At 40.1% G+C, this 17,525-nt stretch overlaps 1 protein-coding gene across 2 annotated transcripts; it reads left to right on the top strand.

Annotated features, from left to right (window-relative positions):
* Positions 1 to 777: 777 nt before the first annotated feature.
* On the top strand, positions 778 to 5,554 carry KCTD12 (potassium channel tetramerization domain containing 12). 2 transcript variants are annotated; one of them, XM_073347025.2, is made up of 2 exons: positions 778 to 2,131; positions 2,817 to 5,554. In XM_073347025.2, the coding sequence occupies exons 1-2, from the start codon at positions 1,179 to 1,181 to the stop codon at positions 2,836 to 2,838; spliced, it is 975 nt and encodes a 324-aa protein (XP_073203126.1). In that variant the 5' UTR covers positions 778 to 1,178; the 3' UTR covers positions 2,839 to 5,554. The 2 variants fall into 2 exon arrangements, with proteins under 2 accessions (XP_073203126.1, XP_073203117.1); XM_073347016.2 differs by having other exon boundaries at positions 778 to 5,554.
* The last annotated feature ends 11,971 nt before the right edge of the window (positions 5,555 to 17,525 follow it).

The raw sequence follows: 17,525 nt of genomic DNA, 5'->3' as shown, positions 1-17,525 counted from the left end.
ACTGGACTAGAGAAAAATACATTAAGATAGAGATAAACATGTCCATGTTGGAAATAAATTTTCTTTAAAAAAAAAAAAAAAAGGTGCATGGGTGAGGAACATACTTCTCATCTTGTCAGGGCCCAAGGGGGAGATACAAGTTTGGACAAAAGCTTAAAAAAGACTAGTGCAGCAAGCTCCCTGAACGATGCGGGATTAATTTCTTTACCATCATTAACACTTTTATTTTCACGATTCTGCATTTGTGATGTAAATCAATTAAAACAATGAAAATGAGAGAACACCAATTGTGTGAAAAGGAGATTAAATTGGACTCTGAGGGATGTCCTTCATCAAGAGCAGATGAGAGGCATTGGGTATAGGGGTGTATGGAAACAGCTTTGACTGGTGGCAATCATTATTTGCAGTACCAATCCAAAATAAATGCTTGAAGTTTATTCATAACGTTTAGAAACTTTGCATTACATTGTGCTATACATATCCAAAGCATTGTCCAGCCATTAAATCCTGATTCCTGCCTGCGCTGTGTAAGGTAAGCGGCTAACTACTCTGATGATGTTTATTTAGATGGATGAGCAAATGATCCGAAGTACGGACATTCCCGCAGTGAATCTCAGAGGCCGGAGCCACATTTGGAAAAGGAACCCGGCTTTGCAGTGGATTAGGAAAGGGACACAAGGGCTCTGGAGTCTCCTTTGTAATTGGGGAAGGGAGGGTACGTCAGTGTAAATCCACCCCCTTTCGCTCCGTCTGAGAGTCTCTGCGCTCAGCTCTGCCTCCCAGCCACCCTCCCACGCCTCCTGCGAGGTGCAGCAGCTCTACATAAACACAGCCCCGCTGCTCGCGCAGGGCACTCGCCTCTCAGCCTGACCCAGGAGGCTCGCCCAGCGGGCAGGGGGGACGGAAGCGGGACATAAGCGAGGCGGCGGCGGCGGCTCCTTCAGCGCTTGGCGTGAGGCGCTGCGGCAGCTCAGCCCGCGCCCGCAGAGAGGGAAGGGGCCGGAGGAGACGCTGCCCGCGCCCGCAGCGAGAGGCTCTGCCAGCGCGGAGCAGAGGACAGCGAAAGGGGCCGAGCGGCGGCGGCGGCGGCTCTTCCCAGGGCCGGGGGGAGGAGAGGCGGCTGCACCCCCGCCACCCGCCGGCGTAAGGGCAGGAGGCGGCCGCGGGCTCGCTCCGGGATGGCCCTGGCGGACAGCGCCCGGGGGCTGCCGAACGGGGGCGGCGTGTCCCCGGCGGCGGGGCCGGGCTCGGGGCCCGCGGGCTCGACCGCCTTCCCGGAGATCGTGGAGCTGAACGTGGGCGGGCAGGTGTATGTGACGCGGCGCGGCACGGTGGTGTCGGTGCGGGACTCGCTGCTCTGGCGCATGTTCTCGCAGCAGCAGCCCGGCGAGCTGCCCCGGGACAGCAAAGGCCGCTTCTTCCTCGACCGCGACGGCTTCCTCTTCCGCTACATCCTGGACTACCTGCGGGACCTGCAGCTGGTGCTGCCCGACCACTTCCCCGAGCGCAGCCGCCTGCAGCGGGAGGCCGAGTACTTCCAGCTGCCGGAGCTGGCGCGCCGCCTGGCGCAGGGCCGGGGGGCGGCCGGCGGGGGGACGCGCCCCGCCGCCCTCCACCGCGACGGCTCCCTCTGCCCCGACGAGCCCCCGCCCCCGCTCGGCTCCCTGGAGGCGGAGTCGCCCGAGGGAGGGGGCGCCGCCTCGGCCCCGTCGCCCCCCTCCAGCCGCAGCCCCTCGGGCGGCCCGCTGCTCACCCCGTCGCAGTCCCTGGACGGCGGGGCGGGGCGGCGCTCGGGCTACATCACCATCGGCTACCGCGGCTCCTACACCATCGGGCGGGAGGCGCAGGCCGACGCCAAGTTCCGGCGGGTGGCGCGCATCACCGTGTGCGGCAAGACGGCGCTGGCCAAGGAGGTGTTCGGCGAGACGCTGAACGAGAGCCGCGACCCCGACCGGCCCCCCGAGCGCTACACCGCCCGCTACTACCTCAAGTTCAACTTCCTGGAGCAGGCCTTCGACCGCCTCTCCGAGGCCGGCTTCCGCATGGCCGCCTGCTCCTCCACCGGCACCTGCGCCTTCGCCCCCGAGCAGGGCGGCCCCGCCGACGACAAGATCTGGACCAGCTACACCGAGTACGTGTTCTGCAGGGACTGAGCCGGCAGACGCGGCGGGGCTGGGCGTCCCCAGCCCCTCACACACGGCGCCCTCCCCGCCCCCCCCCATCAACCTCTCCCCTGCACCCCCGCCATGCCCCCAGCTGCGTGCCCGCCCCTCCTCCCCCACCCGATAGCAAGTGTGGAAAAAATTGGAACAGAGGGGAGTGGGGGGCTCATTCGAGCCTATATAAGGAAAAGCCCCAAATATTGGGACTGTCTATACAATCGGACATCTCCTCACCCTTCGCACAGGAGATGTTCAAAACTCTGGCTGTCCGCTCTCCACCCCTCAGACCCAGCCGGTGAGGAGAGCTCCCTCTCCCTTACTCCCAGGGACTCTCTTTCCATAAACTGGGCACTCTACCCCACTGAGAATGCGGGGGCGGAGGTAGATCCCATCCTCATGTTTTAACTTCTCCTCCCATCCCATCGTTTTAACTTCTCCTTCTTGCCCCTGTTTGGCAACCTGGCAGATTTACAACTGCCCACCCAACTATGATATGGTGAGTGGGACAGCTATCTGTGATGATGGGTTACCCCTCTTGCTCATGATTTTCCTCCAAGAAGAGTGTGTGATTGTTGGGGGTGGGAATGACTAATCCTCCAGGACCAGTTACTTCCTTATCCCTTCTTACTCCATCTCCTCTATCCTTCCCCAAAGCCCTGAACTTAGAAACTCTTGAACTGGATCAAGTATGGCTGACTGGTGAAGAAGGCTGATGGCCAAGGACAACTATCAAACCAAGTACTCTGGATTATATAAAGCAACAATTTTTCTTGAAACCTTACAGTGCTTGTGAATCATAACTTTCATAGGTGGTGTAAAATCCTTAGTGTCACAAAGTTACCATATACGGTTGAACTTCATAAAAATCCATTGCACGTTCCTTAAACTCCTTTAAAGTGGATTGGTGTGACATAAACCGGGCTGGTCAGAGAGGAGACAGAGTGACTGTTTCCTATGAAAGTGAGATTTTTAGATGTTGAAGTGATACAAGTTTACAAATCCAAGTAAAAACAAGTGAATCCTGATTGCTACTTTCAGTGTTGTCACTTTAGCACTATATAATTGTTGAAGCTGACTGAAATGCTTCCTCAAATGGCTTTCTTAACAAAATAAATACTGATTTTTAGTTTTTTGTAGCAGTATTATCAGAGAAATCACACTGCTAAGTTCTAAGTAACATTTCCTAGGCATAATAAGTACTTTCTCAAAATAAGGTACAGAACTAAACGCAGACCCAGCAAAAACAGGAGCAACAATATCTTCCTTCAATGGGAGTTACCCCTCCTTACAGTAGTGCTGAACTTGGTCTATATAAGCTAACAAGTTTAGAACTGCTTCTCTTCCAGAGGAAGCAGCCATAGCTTTCCGTGGAAGAACAACATACTATATAAGCACAAGCTTTTGTAATGAATGAAGGTTTAGCCTCCCTTTCTAATAAGCAGCTAAGGATCTGAGAATAAAAGCACTTTATACTTCTTGAATTTTAAAACATGAGTTATCTATTCAAGCTTCAACAAAAAAAATTACACCTTTTTAACCATCCTAAACATTCAAGGACTTTAATGGTGCATATTAAAGTTTGAAGTTACAAAGATAAAACTGCAGTTTAATTGGTTGTTCTGACTCTTGTATTTAGAGATAGTACTAGCACTTACAATCTAACCAAAGAGTTTCACATTGGGATTTCAATTTTAAACCTTATTTCCTTTTTACAAAGCTATAGCTTCAGATAATATGAAAACTTTTTATTTAAGCAATGTTAATCAATTTGAGTTTCAGTGCTTTCTCTCTTTTCACCACCTAGTCTCTTAACTAAAGGCATGCATGAAAGTAATACTGAAAATAATTTGCAGTTTTAGTTTTTTTATACATTAAGGTAGAGTTTATCCATGTGATTAAGCTGAAAATATACATGAGAGCACCAGGTATTGTCCAGTTGTAGATAATTGTAAAATGAAATATTTTTAAAAGTGAAATATACATTTCAAATTAGATGAGCAATAATAAGATAGTAGTGGGAGGCCAGTGCACCAGAAAACAGAGTGAAAGCTGGTTGTCCTATGCCTTATTCTAAGATGATTTATTTGTGCATATTTTATCTATACCACAAGTGAAAGGATATTGATCACAGCTACTAAGTATTTAAAATGTCATTCTTAAGTCAATGACTGTCTTTTTCTAGTTTCTGTTAAGTAACTTTATCTGAAGTATGTTTTTTAAAACTTTGTATAAAATGGGTTTTCAGTAAGTGTTTAAATTAGCTCCAGCTAGTTTTTTTTTTAAGAACCTTATACTATGGCTTAATAAATTCATCATAGGAGTTATGAATGGAGGACCATTAAATTGAATTTGAGATTTAGTGTATATACACTATATAAACATTTTACACGAATCATTTAGTTTTTTATTCATTTTAGTGCTACAAAATTTCATGAAGTATATCTAGCCTGAACACTTGCATATTACTCTGTATATAATATGGTAATGTTTTGATCCATTTCTTATTCCTGTTTCTATGGAGAAAAACTAAGTATGAATATCAACATAATTGTAGAACTAAGTTTGTCTACACTTATTTGCTTGAATGTGAATTATAACTAAACTTCCTGTTGGCTAGATGCCCCCTTAAAATGAAGATACCTGTATTTTGATCAGTGTCTGTTTAATAGCTAGCAGATGACCCAAAAGCTCATATGATTATTTTAAAAAAGAATGGGTGTAAATAAAATCAACTCAAATGAATCATTTTTTCTAATCTTTGTGTTTGTGATATTAAAGACTAACCAGTGACTGGTAGTGAGCTATGGAGCCTTTCACTTATAGGTCTCTGGTTCTAATTTGGACTCAGATTGATGATGACCTAAAGTAATTAGCTGTTTGATAGCTATCATACTTATTTGTAGTCTATGTAAAAACTGAGTTGGTAATTGCAGTCAAATTCCTAGTGGGCAGTCTTCCACTGGACAAGTTACTGACTCTTACTGTCTCTCTCAGAGAGCCTAAGGAGTGCGTGGATGTGGTTGCCTTTAGAGGTAGTCCCTCTCCAGGTTAAAGTGGAGGCATGCTAATGGAGCATTGTATACATTTCTCTAATTACTGTTGCTCACTCTTTGCCTGTTCTGTGAATAAATACAAGTCTGATACTTTTAATGAGAACTTTTTTTTTTTTTTAAAAAGGCACTCTTTTTTAATTAGAAATGAAGGCACAGGTACCATACTTTTATCAGTCTCGTGTGTCAGATGGTATCTTTACAACAAATGTTTGATAGGATGTTTATATTTTTATACATGTAGATAATTAGTCATATATTCATTTTTTTTTCACATTGTATAGTGTTGGAAACAGACATCCTTCTAGTTACAGACCAAATTAAATTCTTGTTCTTTTGATACTAACTTAGTCATGTTATTTATACTGTCCTTTTACTTCCGTTAGCGGCAATTTACATTATGTCATTACCCTTACTTTATATTTAACAGCATTAGGTTCACCTCTTCAACAAAGCTTCCTAACTAGTCTGTAAAGCTGAAACATGGAGCAAGGGATAGTATGTGTATAGTGCTGTTTCTCTAAGGACATTCATGATGATGTGGATAAAGATTAGTAATGCTGATAACGTCACACATGTTCTCTTTAAGATATACAAGAAACTATTGTGGTGCCAACTTTGGTGATAGGCGCCATCCATCAGTCTAGAAGAAACCATCATTTTTCAGTAGCTTAATTTGGATAATATAGCTGGCCAGCTGAGATATTAGTATTAGTACTTCATATAACACTGACCTCTAAAGAGGAAAAGGTAATGAGAGCATCTCATGACAAATTTTGTTTGGATTCATTAAAAAAGCAATAAAAGCTTTGCTGCACTGATGGAAGAGTGACTTTATTAACTAAAGCTGATATCTCTATAATGCATATTTTAATGTAATGGAAGTGAATTTTGTCTCATTCATGGAAGATTAGTCATTAATTGTTAGTAAAAATCCAAATTTTCCATTACTGTGAAGCATTTGGATATTAAGGGATTTTCTTTAGCTATCCTGTTGAAGATTTTAAAGAATCAAACTACTGTTCTTTTATAAAATACATCTAAGTCAGCTGCTTCATGGTATTTGAAAGTGTTTCATTATGACCGCAATAATAGTAGAAAAAATATTGACCATAGTCAGTTTCTGGCATTGTTAAAGTAGAACTTTTTGCTGAAGTGGAACAATGGCAATCCAGGAATGTTAACTAAGGGTGGGGGAGATTCTATGCTGTGTTCCCAAGCAGCACAGCATACAACTCTCAGCCAAAGAAGTGGGTGGGCTAAAATGGCTTTAAGTTGCTTCCAGGGGGCTGGAGAGGCTCCTGGCATACAAAGTCTTTGGGGTCCTGTCTGAATTTCAGTAGTCTCCCTATGCTGCTCAATATCTCGGCTGCCTAGCCCTACACCAGGGAGAACAATAGTAGTTCCTGTATGGGCCCCTAGTGCAGTCCAGTTGAGAGTTAGGGCTCTTCAAGCCTAGTCCCTGGGTGTCCTGTCCAGTCCAGTCTGTATTCAAGCAAATACGAGCTTGTGGGTTTCCAAGCTAGGTTCAGTTGGTGTCTCTCATTGGGTCCCCTTTGCATGGGCTTCCTTTCCAGTCACTGCTACTTCCCCAGATGTCCCACACAGACCTGCACCCAAGTGTAATACCGATGAGAAGTGCAGTCGGCAAAGTAACTGAAATACTTCCCTGATGGATTGTATTTTCTAAATGGACAACCTACCCTAAATTCTCAATTACTTAGGGACAATCTTCACTCATTGTTATATTTTGCTTTCCACAACCAACTCTCTGTACAACTTTTCATGAGTGATGTACCCAAATACTTGGATGTTAATATCTAAACTGTATTGTTAAATTTATTCACCTAAATTTGGGTTATTGCTGATTATGCACTATATGTATCTTATGACTTTTAAAACAAACTTTGTATTTGTGGATAATGTAAGCACTATCCCCAGATGTACAGATACTCTTTTCTTAACCTGTGTATTTAATTTTTTAACATTAGCTTTAATAACTTTTTAAATTTGGCACTCACAGCCCTCCGTACGCAGCTCTGCATATGGTTCCTAAGGAAATCTTTTCTGCCTCCAGGTTCCTTGCAGCTCCTGGCTATTCTTGAGGCCTCTGCATCCAAACAGAGCCAGGCCACTTCCTGGTTCAGGGCCTTTCCTTGCCAGAGGAAGGGGATATGCAGTGGGGACAGAGATGATGGGACTTGTAGTCCTCTGGTTAGCAGCTCCATCACTGGCTTCTCTGAATACTATTCTCGGGTGTCTAACTCTTCCCATGCATTGTACAGTGTTGCCAACTCTCATGATTTTGTCATGAGTCTCCTGATAATTATTGTTTTCCTTAAAGCCCCAGCTCCTGGAGTTAAGTGGATATGTGATGATTTCAGCCTTCATTCTTAAAGAAAAAGTAAGTTTTTTTTTTTTTTTAGTCCTTGTGGCTGTGGAGAAAGCTTCGAAATGTGACCTAGTGCACCCTAAAGGGTCAAAAAGCAGAAGGCAAATAAAAACACCAGATCTATTACTTTTACATAATCTTTGATTTTTAAAATCATATCTCATGATTTTTGGTGAGCCGGATTTTTGAACATTTGAGGTTGGCAATACTGATTGTATAGGGATCCTGAGCTCTGCTTGCGGTAGTGGATTTCACTAGGCAGTGGGGTGCCTAAAGTTATGCAGAGCCTAAATACCCTTTGTGGGTCCAGTCCAACATGTGTATTCCCCCCTCCCCATCTTTTCCAAATTGGAAATAAAATTGTTTTTACAATATTAAGTCCTACACTTCCAGCTGTGAACTTGTTTAGAGTATATTGTAGAATATTTGGTGCATTTCTATAGAACCTGCTCTAAATTAGCAGCAGTTGGTAAACGTTTAAAAAACTTCCCTTCTGCAGTGGAAATAAAAAAGTAGTGCCAAGTAGATCAGAAAAGCAAGAGAGCCTTTAATACAAATTCTGCAGTAAACCCTTTGTAGTTTTGTGCTGACTTTAAGAGGAAGTTTCTTTTGACACTACCGGGTTACTCAGACTTTTCATATCTAAGTGATAAATTCAGAGATTAATGGAACATCATTATTAGTATTTGGCAAACTTTTTGGAAGATCTATTCTTGAAGATGCAGGGCTAAATTTTCATTGGTCTGTTTCATGTGTCTTTTCTGGATTTTGACACTGCTTCATTTGAGGGAAAGCAGGAACCCTTTTTCCTCCATTTAAAGAGACTTCAGGGGCTGTAGCTGCTGAGAAATGTGGATGCTAGCAGTAGCATGAGCTGAGATAGATCTGTGGACAGAGTGCAGCTGTGGATAATATCTTGTCATCCTTGCCATTTAACATGTTAATGAAAGAGTTTCCACTTTATCCTGTAGTGATAGAAATGCATATAGATGGTGGAGTGGGCTGTGATTTCTTCAGTATGCTGAGGATACCCAGCTCTGTATCTCGTCTAACCTGGCTATTACAGATGAATATTACTCAATCCACGCATCACACTATGGTTAAACTGGCTGAAGTTTAAACTACAGCAGACAGAAGTAATATTTATAGATTAGGGGAAGCAACTGGAAAAAATGGCACTTAAGTGTGCTTGTTATTCCAGTTTCTAATTTTGGGGTAAAATTAAACCCACTATTACTGTATGTCCCTGGAGCAGCTGTGGCTAAAACCACTCTTTCCCAATCTCCTTTTCCCACTCCCATACAAAGTAGAGTTCACTGTAGGGATAATCATGGTATCCAGTGCTGGTGAGAAGAGTGTAACCTTTCCTTTTGGTTTCAGGCCTTGCTACAATTATCCATTCTCTACCATCTTCAATATAGATGTCTACAATGAGGTTGGCTATACCTTAAGATCATTCAAAAACTTGTTAGTGTTAAGTGTCTCTGCCTACTTAATAAGCAGTGCTTCACAGAGAGCATGTTACATCAAAGCTGTGTAGACAGCACTGGATTCTGATATAGTTTGGGTTTGATGTATAAAACCCCAAATAGTTTGTTTCCTACCTACCTAAAATCAGCTCTCTCCTTTTGATATTGCATCAATTGTGACAAATAAAGGTACTTTAACTACAGCCCCCTGCTTTAAAAGGCTGTTGGCAGGAGGTGTTTGTATGTTTTTGGTTTTTGTTAGGGGCCTTAACTCTGGAAATCTCGTGATCCCACTTTCATCCAAACCCTTTTGTCACTGTTTCAAGTGAACAGTACCTCTAACCCTCATGGACTATGAGTGCACCCTTTCTAGATCTCAAGCAGTCACCTCTCTCTTTAAAGGTTCATAGATTCTAATGCCAGATCTAGTATGCTCTTCTGCATAACACAAGCCATAGAACTTCCCTGAATTAATTCCTGTTTGAACTAGAGGAGATCTTGTAGAAAAATATACAGTCTTGATTTCAAAATCCCCAGTGAAGGGGAATCCACTACAACCCTTGGTAACAGAGTGACAGCCGTGTTAGTCTGTATTCGCAAAAAGAAAAGGAGTACTTGTGGCACCTTAGAGACTAACCAATTTATTAGAGCATAAGCTTTCGTGAGCTACAGATGCATCAGATGAAGTGAGCTGTAGCTCACGAAAGCTTATGCTCTAATAAATTGGTTAGTCTCTAAGGTGCCACAAGTACTCCTTTTCTTTTTGCGAACCCTTGGTAAGTTGATCCAATGATTAATTATCCTTATTTTAAAAAAATGCACTTTATTTCTAGTCTGAATTTGTCTATCTTCAGCTTTTAGCCTTTGGATCTTGTTATAACTTTGTGTGCTACACTAAAGAGCCCATTATCAAATTTTGCTCCCAATACACATATTTATAGCCCGTGATCAAGGGATCCCTTAAGCTTTTTTTTGTTAAGCTAAATAGATAGACTCAAGGAACCCAATTTCTAAGCCATGTTTTCCAATCCTTTAATCATTCCTGTGGCTCTTCTCTGAACCCTCTCCAATTTATCAACATCCGTCCAGTATTGCTACACCAGAACTAGATGCAGTGTTCCAGTGATGGTTACACACTGCCAAATACAGAGGTAAAATAACCTCTCTACTCTTACTCAAGATACCCCTGTTTATACATCCAAGGTTCCCCTTAGCCCTTTTGGCCACAATGTCGCATTGGGAGTTCATGTGCTGCTGATTATCCAGCTGATGATTCTCCAAGTCTCTTTAGAGACATTACTTCCCAGATAGAGTCCTTCATCCTGTAAAAAAGGCCTACATTCTTTGATCCTGGATGTATAACTTTACATTTAGCTGTATTAAAACACATTGTTTTCTTGCACTCAGTTTACTATGTAATCCAGATTACAAGTCAATAATACAAAGCATTTTTCATTATTTACTAATCCCCCAATCTGTGGGTCATCCGCAGACGTTCACTGATGTTTTTATGTTTTCTTTCAAGTACACTTCTTTCAAGTACATTTTATCAAAAAAATTAAAGGGAGGTAAAGTCTCAAACACCCAAATGGCCCAATGGATGCTTATTTTAGTTAATAAAGGGGTAACCACAAAAACAGTGTCCAAGCTAATTAAAAAAGGGAATCAACATAAATGTCCAGAGGTCACTCTAAAGCAAAAAATTGCCTTGGTAAAAGCACTGCCACTAAAAGAATTAAATACTGTGGGTCAAGAAAAGCACATCTGGTTTACTAACAAAAGAGCAATGATAGTATTAAAAAAAAAGTGTAAAATACACGGCCCTTAACTTAAAAAAAAAAAAAAGTAATTCAGGGACGTTTAGACCATGAATCGGCTCAGCATGCCAAGTTCCATTCAATTTATCAGGTTTTAAGGCAATACAAAAATTCCTCATGGCCCGTGTATATTTATGCTAACAGTAATTTTTGTGTAAAAAAAGAATACAGTTTTAAATATATAATTGGTATAAAAATGGTAAAAAGCAGCAAATAAATACTGCATATTCAAAAAAATAAAAATTAATTTACCAATGGGTAACAAAAAACCCTAAACAGTTAAAGGTGTGACATGTAAAAGCACACAGTAAAGGAATGGGTATAAAAGCCATCTAAAATCGGGTAAATACAATAACCCAACAGCATAACGTAACAGTTATAACCAAAACTAAAAAAAAAAAAAGTCTATGCTAACACATCTGAGCCAACAAATGGCACTACAAACCGCCCTAAACAAGTTCCAAAAAATACCCCCCACCACAAAAGTTCCTTTAATGTAGTCCATCAGTTTATGCATAAAATAGTAAAAAAAAAGAACACTTTAAAAAGGTTGAAACAAGTAGCAAAATAAAAGTATATAAAAATGTTAAAACATGGGTGCAAAATTGTGTGCAGTGTGCTCAGGACAAGGCTTGTCCACCGCATTAGCTACCCAGAATGAACCAACAAAGGCCTGGGCCATGGCACAAGGTTCAAATTAATTTTATTAATAAATTGCCAAACAAAAATTAAAAATCCAATATTTATTGGTAATAATTCATTTTCAGGATGGGTAAAGGCATTTCCTACTAAAAATAATAGTACCAGGGTAATGTTAATAAAATTGTATGTAAATATGGCACCCCCAAAATAATAAATTCTAACAATAAAAATGCCTTTGTAAAAAAATTTTTTACAACAATAATACAAGCCTTAAATATTAAACAAAAGCTTGGTATACCATACTGGCCTCAGGCCAAGTAGAGTGCATGAATCACACTATTAAGGAAATGCTCCAAAAAATAGTAAAAAAAAACCCTGGCCAAATAAACTGCCTCTAATTTTGGCTGCCATCTGCGCAGTAATAAACTAAAAACAAAAATTCAACCCTTTCAGATTCTGTTTAAACATCCAATGCGCCTAATAATTAATCCTAGTTACCTAATACAAAATAATAAAAAGCAGCTCTAATATAACCCATCATAATTATTTCCATTAGCTCTTACAATTACAAAAAAATAAAACCATCATCCAGTATAAAATTAATCAGGCCATCAAACACAAATAACAAAATTTAAAAACAAAGGGCCACAAAAACAGCCCTATAAAAACAAAAAAACAAATCATATTCCTTAAAATAAAAAAAATAAACTCAAATAAATACATATTTCACAAATTAAATTATTTACATAAATAATAATGTTTAAATTCTTGCAAAATATAAATAAATCCCAACACCCAAACACAAAGCACTGCTTAACCATCACAATTTTAATCCACAAAAAATAAAACTCCAGTGTAAGGTATGGCTTTACCAGCTTCTAAAAACTTTTAGTAAAAATGCAGCCCTCCTTATAAAACCTAAAAGTAAGTAAAAATAAGTTCAGTTCCTTTTCATAATTGAAAAATAGTCTCATTCAAAAGCAAGCAAATAATACTATAAATTTAATACAAATAATTCTAAAAAACCTAAAAGCAACATAAAATATGTGGCGGTGGCTAACCACCATCTCCTAGCTGCTATATAAACAACAAATAAAAAAAATAAAACGCAACTTCTTAGTTTAGCATCACTTAAACATAAAATGTTTTGGGTAATATCTAAAAATGTTCAAGTATTAATGCATCTTTTAAAACAACAAAAAAAGTCCTTGTTCAATACGTACAAATATAAATAAATTAAATATATTTCCAGCATAATTAAGCCTAATTTGTTATTAGGTGAAATTATTGTTAAAATTGCTCACCAACAATCTATAAAAACAAAAATATAAAAAATAAGCTCACTCCCAAACTTTATCATAAAATCCTTTTGGCTACCCCAGGTTATAAAGCAATATATTACTATAAAACAATTATATAAAATATAACCCACTCAAGTATTGTTCTTAAGGGGTCAAGAGGGACATGTAGTAGCAGGATTTTATGTTTGTATTTTGTATAATAAAAATTTATTTTGTATAATTTAAAATAAAGAATAAAAAATAAGATAATAATGTTGCATGTATTAAATGTATTGATGTATGATTTGACCATATCCTGCCAGCCACCCTTTTTGAGTAGCAGAAAGGAATGGCCTAATGTGCCATTGGTAGAGATGCGTCAGCCACAATTTCTTTGTGTCTGGACTGATTACAAGGCAGTAACAGACCTTTGAGGGTCACCACTTTGTTGTAGGTTTAGCATTTTAAAATAAGTAAAAGAATGCCATGATTGTTTTTCTTCTGCATTGCAATTTGATGTTCCTGTTCAAAATGTTCTGTGTAAATTAATTCTGTTTTGTGTGTAAATAAAAAATGTGTGTTAAAAAATAAGTGTAAAGGCCATCACTGAACCAGATGTTCTAAACTCCCCCCAAAACAAACACAAGGGCGCCAAAAGGCTGCAACATGCCCCTATTAACATATATTAAAAAAGCAAATTATCAATAAAAACAAAATAACTATAATCAAAACCAGCATAAAATAACTCCCTAAAAAACTTAATTAAAAAAAAATTTAAAAAAAACAAGCATTCATCAAACAACAGCTAATTACAGCATGATGGTGCAAAACTCATTGGTCCCAATAAAAAAAAATCACTTGATAAACAAAATGCCTTGCCATTAAACTTTAGGTTCATCCTGCCAAAACTTCCCCAAAGCATTGTGTCGCGACCAACAAAACCCAGCTCCTACCTACCCATAATCAACCTAGCTAGCCACTAAATTAATCCAAAGTCTAAACTAATAACTATAATATCAACCAACAAAACTCTCTCTCTCTCTCTCTCTAATTAAATGCATACACTAATTATTATATCTTCAATAAACGTGGCGTATTGCCTTTTCCGCTAAAATAAAATCCCATATGCTTCTTATAAACATAACATCGGTATCCCATGCTATAAGGCAATACCTAAGTGTTTGCTCTATAACTGTAAAAGGTTTGTTCTGAAATTCTGTAACGCACCAAACAGGAACAAATCTTCACCTAATGCAAACTACTGGATTCCTACAGAAGGAATTATCTCCTGCCCATCAGGAAGGACTACTGAATCCAAATGGGCCATTGTGGAACAAAGACTTTGTTGAGTGCTCCCCTACCCATCCATGAAGAGGTTATATGCAGAAGCACTTGTCCCATTTGCTTGGACTTCAGGAAGGGTGGGTGGGGAAGAATCCCTGACCAGAAGGTCCTGGAGTCTGTTTATGCTGTTTGGACTCTAAGGGGCAAAGCTTTCTAAACATAAGCAAGAGATCCCAAAGCTGCTTGGCTTGGGTTAGCTCCAAAGGACATAAAAGCTTGCTTATGATAGATGCTTCTATTACCTTTTGAATTTAAGCTTGCATCTCATTTGCGTTTGTATGCTTACCTGCTTTAACCTTATAAATAATGCTCTCATTTCTTTTTCCTAGTTAATATACCTTTAGTTAGGGCTTGTCTACACAAGTGGTTCACAACCAAGGGTATGTGTACCCCTGGGGGTATGCAGAGGTCTTCAGGGGGTACATCAACTCATCTAGAACAGTGTTTCTCAACTGGGGGATCATGGGATGGGATTAGTGGGGCTGCAAGTGCAGGGTTGGCATTAGGGGGTGGCAAGAAGAGCAATTCCCCGGGGCCCCAAGCCACAGGGAGCTCCACAAAGCTAAGTTACATACTTCAATATTTATTTTCTATGGCTATTTCATTTGCTGTAATGGAACAATTTTAGAAGGAAAACACGTTCTCAAAAGCCTTACTTTGTCTCAGTACAGATTCCCTTTATTTTTTTTTTGTAACAATGCTGACTAATGTAGATGTATTTGGAATGAGTTTTCCATACATGTTCAGCATGGCCAAAAAGAAATATCTGAATAATCCACACCCCTGAGCGACACAAGTCACACTGATCTAAGTGCTGGTGTAGACAGAGCTTCTCTTGTGGAGGCGGAGTAATGAAGTTGACGGGAGAGCTCTCTCCCGTCGGCTTAGAGTGTTTTCACCAGACGTGCTACAGTGGCACAGCTGCACGGGTAAAACTGCGTCGCTGTAGCGCTTCTAGTGTGGACTACCCCTTAGTTTGTTACAGAACTGATTACAAGCATTGTCTTTGAGGTGAGATCTACAGTGCAAATTGATCTGAGGAAAGTAACTGGTCCTTTGGGACTGGGAGTAACCGGAATATTTTCTGATCTTTGGTGTAAAGTGACCATCTGTCACAGAGTCAAGCTTGCCTGTGTGGCAAGATAGATTGGAATGCCCAAGAGGACTGTCTGTAACTCCATGTTAAGGCTGCACGGTGCCTGCCCAGTGTTTGCACTTGTTACTTGGTTGGTGAAATCTAAGTATAGAACTCACAGCCAGTTTGGGGTTTGTGTTCTGCTTCTTAACAGTCTGCCCTGAGGTTGATATTCTTGCTCTTGAGCCACTCCAGACAGTGTGACATACATAGACCCTATGATCAAGGCATACAGGCCCCTCTAAGTACATCAAATCTAACAAGTAAATGAGATTTTAGAAATAAATTGCAGTGCAGTCATAGAACACACAAATTGCCATACTGCACCAGATCATAGGTCTGTCTACTCAAGTATCCTCTCTCCAACTGTGGCCAGTACTAAATGTTTCTCAGGAAACTGCATAAAGACCAAAAATGTTCTTCATCATCTATTCCACTTCTGGACACCTGCAGTTATCATCAGCTCCTCCATAATAACAATTACCATTACATAATTAAATCAGCATCCTTTGGCAAGCCTTTTGGTAACACTACCTCTATTCTCCCATTTTTTCTGGAGCAATAAGGATGAACTCTCTTATCCACTATGTGATGTTGTCATCTGGAGAGATTGTGTTGCATTACTTTGTTCAAAACAATATTTATTTTCTGTGGCTATTTAATTTGCTGTAATGAAACTATTTTAGAAGGAAAACGCTTCTGTCTCAGTACAGATTCCCTTTATTATTTTTGTAACAATGCTGACTAATGTAAATATATTTGGAATGTTTTCCATGCATGTTCAACATTGCCAAAAATAAATATTTTTAGGTACAGCCACATTTTCAAAAATGTGTCTTTTTAAGGGTTGCATCTGTGCTAAGCCCCAACAAGCTGAACAATTTATTTCTAGAAGAAAGCACCTTAACTTAAACCTTATTTTTGTAATCTTTCAGAACATCTGAGATCTTCCCTCCTCTGCATCTTTCTCAGTTATCAGTGTCACCCAAATAAGAGATGACATCATTTAACTCTCTCAGACATTTGGGTTGCAATCTTTTCCCTTAGTTTTACCACTTTTTTCAATCAGCGACTTCAGGAGGCCAAAATGTGACTCCTCATCCATCACTACTACTTCTTATGCTATCTCTTCATATCTGAACAACTGTTTGTGTATTTTCAGAGGTGGTTCTTTTTAAAAATCTGGCTCTTGGAGCAGGTTTAGTTTTGTATCCTTAGTAAATTAATCTTGTGGTTTTGTAACTAATGGCATACTGGGCCACCTAAAACCTGTAGTCCATAGTAACTTTGTAGGACCAAACAAACTCTAATACACATGCATACCATGTGCAGTCTATTCACTGAACTCCAAAGGTGGAAATTATTCTCTTCTCTTGTATTTCTTCTAACTGTGTTTCTATGGGGTCCTGCAAATTGTAAGGTTAAAGGATAAGCCTTTAGAAATTGCACTTTCAACCATGTGCAGCTTTGCCATTACCCCCTTATTAACTACATGTCTGTATTAAATTTACATTTCACTTTTTAATTTCCCTTCTGGAATCACAGTGTTCCAATGTGAGCTCATTCAGCCAATTTCCTCCAGTCAAAGGTAAGAGACATGGTGAGAAATTACCTTTGTAATGTACAGTGACCTGCAGGCATTCTAATACTTGTCTTTCTCCCTAACTATAGTTTTTCGAAGCTATATCAATTTCTCTTGGTTTATGATTAATCAACATTTATTTGCATATTTCTGGTGTCCACGTATCTATTTCCATTCTCATTTTCACATCATTTCTATTTAACCCAGTATGGAGTATTTGAGTCCTGTTTGCACATTGCATATAGTTCTATTAAATAAGTAATATACAAAAGTCACTTTATTCTAAGATGAGCTCCTCAAAATTTAGAGCTAGTGAGGGGGTTCATGATTGTAGGTATTATGGATTTCCTTTTCTGGGTGTGCAACAGGCCCTGACAGTCTGTCCCTATTTCCAACAGGTCAGAGTTTCTGTTCTGCAGCTTATTGAATAAATCCTACTCTGACCATTGCAATGTCTGTGAGCAACAGAAATATGGATCCATCTAGTTTGCTGATATTATCTGGGTTGTGGCAAATCTTGTTGTCTTAGGCTCTGTCCACTTATTTTTTTTGCACATGGCATGCTGCCAGAGGTGCCTTCATATATTGTCAAGTAAGGCTGAGATTTTTCAAAGCTGCAGTGAGCATCTGGACATGCACTTTTAGAGGGAAT

The sequence above is a fragment of the Lepidochelys kempii genome, chromosome 1 (genome assembly GCF_965140285.1).
Source record: "Lepidochelys kempii isolate rLepKem1 chromosome 1, rLepKem1.hap1, whole genome shotgun sequence".
Classification (NCBI taxonomy): domain Eukaryota; kingdom Metazoa; phylum Chordata; order Testudines; family Cheloniidae; genus Lepidochelys; species Lepidochelys kempii.
Note: the sequence above shows the minus strand (reverse complement) of the source record. Positions and strands in the feature narration are given on the sequence as shown.